The following is a 5,637-nucleotide window of genomic DNA, read 5'->3' on the forward strand; positions in this document are numbered from 1 at the left end:
ATGCAGGAAGTGCAAACGTTTGTATCAACTGGAACGTCACACGTATTGGGAAGAGCATTGTCGCTGTGAATTTTCTTCCCTCTTTATTTTCTTTGCTTACTTTTTTATTTTTGATTTTTTTCTCTGTCTTTCTTCCCCCTTTTCTCTATCACATGACTTTGTAAATGGACAATTTGGTATGTTTATTTTAATGGCCTACCATTTCTCTGCCCTAGGTGTCAGGAAGACACTAGGCAAGAAATGGAAACAGAATTGAAAGATGATAATGAAAACAACAACAACAACAACAACAACAACAACAACAACAACAACAACAACAACAACAATAATAATAATAATAATAATAATAATAAGAAGAAGAAGAAGAAGAAGAAGAAGAAGCAGCAGCAGCTCCGGGCTAAATAAAAAACATGGACGTACACTAAGAAGCTCTCTCAACAAAACAAACTTAATCCAGTAACATCGGTACAATGGAAGGAAAACTTCGCGATACAAGAGTAGTAAAAGAGTTCTGTTAAATCAAAGGAGAAGAACAAGGAAACAGTGTCGTGTCAAAAAGTCAACCCTGAACAACTGTTTGTTCAGGGTTGACTTTTTGACCCGTCTCCTATTGTCACCCTCAATGCTTTACTTTCAATCCAAAACTCATGTCGGATTGGTCATCACCAAGGACAAGGACCGCGTTACTCAGTGGGGAACCAGACTGGGGTTGAAAAGTCTGCTGCTGCTGCTTAAACAAACTCTAAGAAACCGAACTACCTGGTAATCAGAACCAGGATAACCCTAACCCTAGACCTGTAATGACACCACAAAAAACACCACCTAAAGTAAAACGTATAAAATGGACAGGAGAGGATTATAGAGATGTGTTGAAAGCTTTCTCTAATGCTCGACTAAACCCAAACAATAACCTCATTGTACAAACATACACTCGTGGAGAAACTTAGTAGGCAACAAAATACGCAGATATGTAGACGCAAATAAATTAAGTAATATACGTAGAGACACCATTATGAATAAAAGATTAACTGACGCTGAAATTAGCCAAATTAGGACACAAATATTACATGGTAGACCAAATGAAAACAGCAACAATGCAGATGAAATAGCTAACAGATGCACAGAGCCCAGTGTACGAGCAGCACACCCCAACGAGGAAGCTGAAGAAAGAATAGTGAAGAACAGGGTTCAAAGTGCATCTATTTTATATGGACGATCTCAAGCTGTTTGCTAGAAATGGCGAAGAGTTAGTAAGGCTGGTAACAACTGTTAAAGAGTTCAGCAATGATATCGGGATGGATTTTGGCCTTGATAAGTGTGCTAAAGTAACTTTTCTAAGGGGAAAGATCAAGAAAACAACTTCCATTAAATTAGACACCGACACCACCATCAAGGAGCTTGACCCACAAGAAAGTTATAAATACCTGGGGATAAACGAAGGAGATGGTATGCAACATACTACTATGAAGGAAAGAATAAGAAAGGAGTATTACAGGAGAGTGAGACTCATACTAAAAGCTGAACTCAACTCCTAAAATCGCATCGAATCCATTAATTAGTATTTCCAGTAGTCCAATACAATTTTAACATCATTAACTGGAATCTTACAGAGCTCCATTGGATGATCTGTTGGAAGCTCGGAAATATTGTTAGTCTCATCGTAAGTTCGCATTCCACCGCAGAAGCGTAGCACAGACGTAGTTGTTCCAAGTATCGTCTCCATACTGGGCCATGCAGATGCTCTTAGTCGCTTACCATTTGGAAATGACAACAACTTCGACAAGGAGGAAAGTGGTGAAGACATGGACATGGTGTGCGCCATTATAGTTCTCAGTCTTCAAGTCAAACCTTTAGACGGAAACATCCTCCGTCAAGAGTTTGGGAAACATCCAGTGATAACTACAGTGATGCGCTATGTCCGCGAAGAGTGGCCACCAAAGCACACTGAGACATGATGAAGTTGAACAGTTCCGGAATTTGTTGGATTCATTCAGTATCTACCACAGATGCCTCATCCATGGATCAAGAGTTATGATTCCACAGAGCCTACAGTCCAGTATCCTAGATCTAATGCATATCGGACACCACGGCATGGAAAGTATGAAACAATTAGCAAGAACCGCTGTCTACTGGCCCGGTATTGATGCAGCTATTGAAATGGCTAGTCGATGGTGTGATACGTGTGGCAAACATCAAAACAAACCATCCAAGCCTGTAGTTCAGCCATGGATGCTACCAGAGAAGCCAAGGAGCCACTTACATATGGATCATGCCATCAACTTCATGGGTACAAACTGGCTAATGATCACAGACGCCTTCTTACGGCAGTCCAAGAGCATTGTCTACAGAAATTCCTAGTGTTTGGGTAGCGTTTCGTTCCAGCAAGTTCATGTCAGGGATCTTGGTGACAATGTAAGGAACTGTGCCTTGCTTACCAGTCATTAGATCCTTGGTTTCAACCATGAAAGTTCCAGAACGGGCAGGTCATGCTTGTCGGCAGACTCGAAGTGATGTCTGACATCATCCAGCTTCGGTTTTCCTCGTTGTTTTCAGAACAGCTAAGAAACGAAAATTCCAGTAGTTGCAGTGTCAAGTTCCATCATAAACTGTCGGTCCTGGATTGTGATTGGCACAACTAACTTAGAAGTATCGTCGGGAAATTCACTTAGGATTGCTTTGACAAGCTTTGCTTTTGTGATGATTCTCTTCACAGAAGGTTTGGAACGATGTTCCCATTGCTGTCGTTGCTTCTTACAGTTTCCAAATGTCCTTTCTTGTCCCAAAAGTTGCAGTTGACTTCTTTGTAGGGACAGTTTGTCACTTTATGGGCCTTTCCACATCTGTACCACTTCAACTCAGGGTTTATGGAATTAGACTACTGGTGGTTTATTCGTTGACCCTTGTTCTGGGTTTGCTTGACCTTGTTGACAGTTCTGGTCTTGGAATCGTAGACAGTTTTTTCGGTCTCAAATGCGACTTGGACAGCACAGACAAAGTCCAACTCTGTGTCCTTGATCTTAAAAAGAGCCTTTAAGACAGCTTCATTGTTGACAGAACATATGAATCTCTGTCTAAGAGTTTCATCTTGAAGGTCTGTGACAGAAGGAAAGGTAGCAGCGTCTTGTCGTATACACGCTGCCAGTTCTTGGAGAGTTTCGCCTGGCTTCCGTTGCATGTCACTCCAGAACTTGAAACGTTCCCGCACAGTGAAATGTTTTGGGTTAAATTGTTCTTTCATAAAGCTGGCAATTTTCTCCATTGTCAGCTCGTTAATATCCTTTGGTGGATTCTGTTGACTAGTCAGATTCGCCAGTTGTTTATAAGACAATGGTTTGATTTGTCAAAACTATTAGATCCTTGCGCTTGTCAGGCACAGCGTTTGCCATAATAAAGATGCAGAATCTTGACCAGTAATCAGGCCACAATTCAAGTGCTGAGTCAAAAGCAACAAATGGTGGGATAGCAATAGAAGTTGGAATACAGGAGCTTGGACTGGAATCTTTTTCAGAAATTTGAACTTTAATCAGTCTTCTCAAAGCTTCCATATCTTCTCTGTACTACTGCATCTGTACCTCTGAAGTTGAAGTTGTTGTGTGAGTAACTTTATCAGCTCACCGCTTTGTTTCGCCATTGGTATCAATGTAAAACTTGTTAAATTATTGCTTCATCTAAAATGAAGCTTATGTGCAAAACTGATTGTTTACTTTCAAATAATTATATCAGTGTCGAAGTAAAACGTCCACTCGGTAAGATTAGTCTTTCTTATCCTATCGTAAGAAGTCCACTTCACAAAAATGACGACAGTATCCTAACGGCGACGCCAATTTGTTATATTTCTCTAATTTACTTACAAAGAATAGAGTAATAATCCAGATAGGTGTGCTGTCTGTGGTTCAATATACTTCTCTCGTTTGCTCGCAAAGAAAACACAGTGGTACTCCAGATAGATGTAAAATCTGTTTATTTCAGCTGTAAAACTCAAGACTGTAATAATAACGTAAACCAAAAATCGAGACGCCATGTGAACGTTCTCACGAGTTCCATAACTTTGAATTCTATTGGCTAGCGATCTCCACAACAAGAGGACTGGATGCTGCTGCTTGTGTTCAAACACGAAAGTAACAAAAACATCACATTCTGTTGTCAAGGAAGCTTGCAAATTCGCAAGGAACCTCGGCATTAACCCTGAATTAGACGAAGAACATGAAATCACTGCGACCAAGCAAGCAAAACGGATCAAACAGACTGAAAAAAGAACGGGCAGAAACAAATTGAGGTGCGGTGGAGCCAGAAGCCTCTGCATGGACAGTATATGCTTCGAAGACGAAATACTGATGTAGACCAAGCAACAACTAACTCATCAGTGGTTGAGAAGCTCAGGACTGAAAGCAGAGATTTAAGGTTTCATTTTAACGGCACAAGACCAAAGCTTGCTTACAATAAACTACGAAGCTAATGTTCTTCAAAACGGTTCTGACCCTAAATGCAGATTCTGCGATACAATAGACCATCTCGTCTCGGTAAGTCCTGTACTGACACCAAACGAATACAAAAATCGCCACGATAGAGTAGGACAGTATTTACATTGGAAAATGTGTAAATACTACAAAATCAACACTCTTGATTACTAGTATGGACGTCATCCTCAGCCAGTCGTTGAAGATAAAAATGTCATTATCTTCTGAGATTTTCCAGCCAACACCGATAGAACGATCCAGGCTAATCGACCAGACATAGTCATTAAAGACGGGGAAGAAAATATTTGTAGATTAAAAGATGTAAGTGTTCTCACTGATAAAAATATGTCTGTAAAGGAATTTGACAAATTAAATAAATATAAGGACCTGGAAATTGAAATACAAAAGATGTGGTATCTTAAAGCGAGAACTGTTCCTGTTATTGTGGGTGCCCTAGGTATGATAAGAAAGGGATGTCAAAAACATCTAGATAATATCCCAGGAGAACCATGTCTTAGAGAAATCCAAAAGATTGTACTGACAAGTACTGCCCACATCCTTAGAAAAACCCCATTAATTTAAATGTCTGAGTTGTATTACATGAAAATATTTCGCTAGTGTCTCTACTACCTCCCATCCCCAAGCTTTCAGTCATAGTGTAATATCCCTTATCTTTCACTCGCCCTTGGACGCTGGGTGTGTCTCAGCAAGGGATTGTAACAAACATGCAGATTAAAAGTAATCAATAATAATAATAATAATAATAATAATAATAATAATAATAATAATAATAATAATAATTTATTCCTTTTTTAGCCACAAGGGCTCTCATAAAATAGCATTAAATGACATGCGACAACGAAAAAGACAAAAACAGAACGATTCAATGAGTTTTAGAGCGTGTAACCAATATAAATAACAATTAAAATTAAATAAATTAAAACTCTCACAAGGGGAGGCGCTTTAAGGTCCTCGTTAAAGACTACACAAAAGACACGAGTGCCTGATTAACAGTTTTTCACAAGTGCACTTTCAGAATTCGTCCTTTCACATGGCCATTCTTCCAACATTCACCCACCTTTCAACAAACTTGCTACAAGTTCCCTCTCCACTCTCAATTTCCTTTTCGAGTGATGCTTGAAAAAGTTAATGAGGCTTAGCCAAAGAGGAGATGTTTGTC

The 5,637-nt window shown here is 39.5% G+C and overlaps 1 protein-coding gene across 1 annotated transcript; it reads left to right on the top strand.

Annotated features, from left to right (window-relative positions):
* The first annotated feature begins 1,914 nt into the window (after window positions 1–1,914).
* LOC106867418 (uncharacterized protein K02A2.6-like) lies at window positions 1,915–2,358 on the top strand. The gene has a single exon (XM_014912291.1). It carries the CDS (start codon window positions 1,915–1,917, stop codon window positions 2,356–2,358), a length of 444 nt encoding a protein of 147 aa, XP_014767777.1.
* The last annotated feature ends 3,279 nt before the right edge of the window (window positions 2,359–5,637 follow it).

Source organism: Octopus bimaculoides, chromosome 19 (genome assembly GCF_001194135.2).
Source record: "Octopus bimaculoides isolate UCB-OBI-ISO-001 chromosome 19, ASM119413v2, whole genome shotgun sequence".
Classification (NCBI taxonomy): Eukaryota; Metazoa; Mollusca; class Cephalopoda; order Octopoda; family Octopodidae; genus Octopus; species Octopus bimaculoides.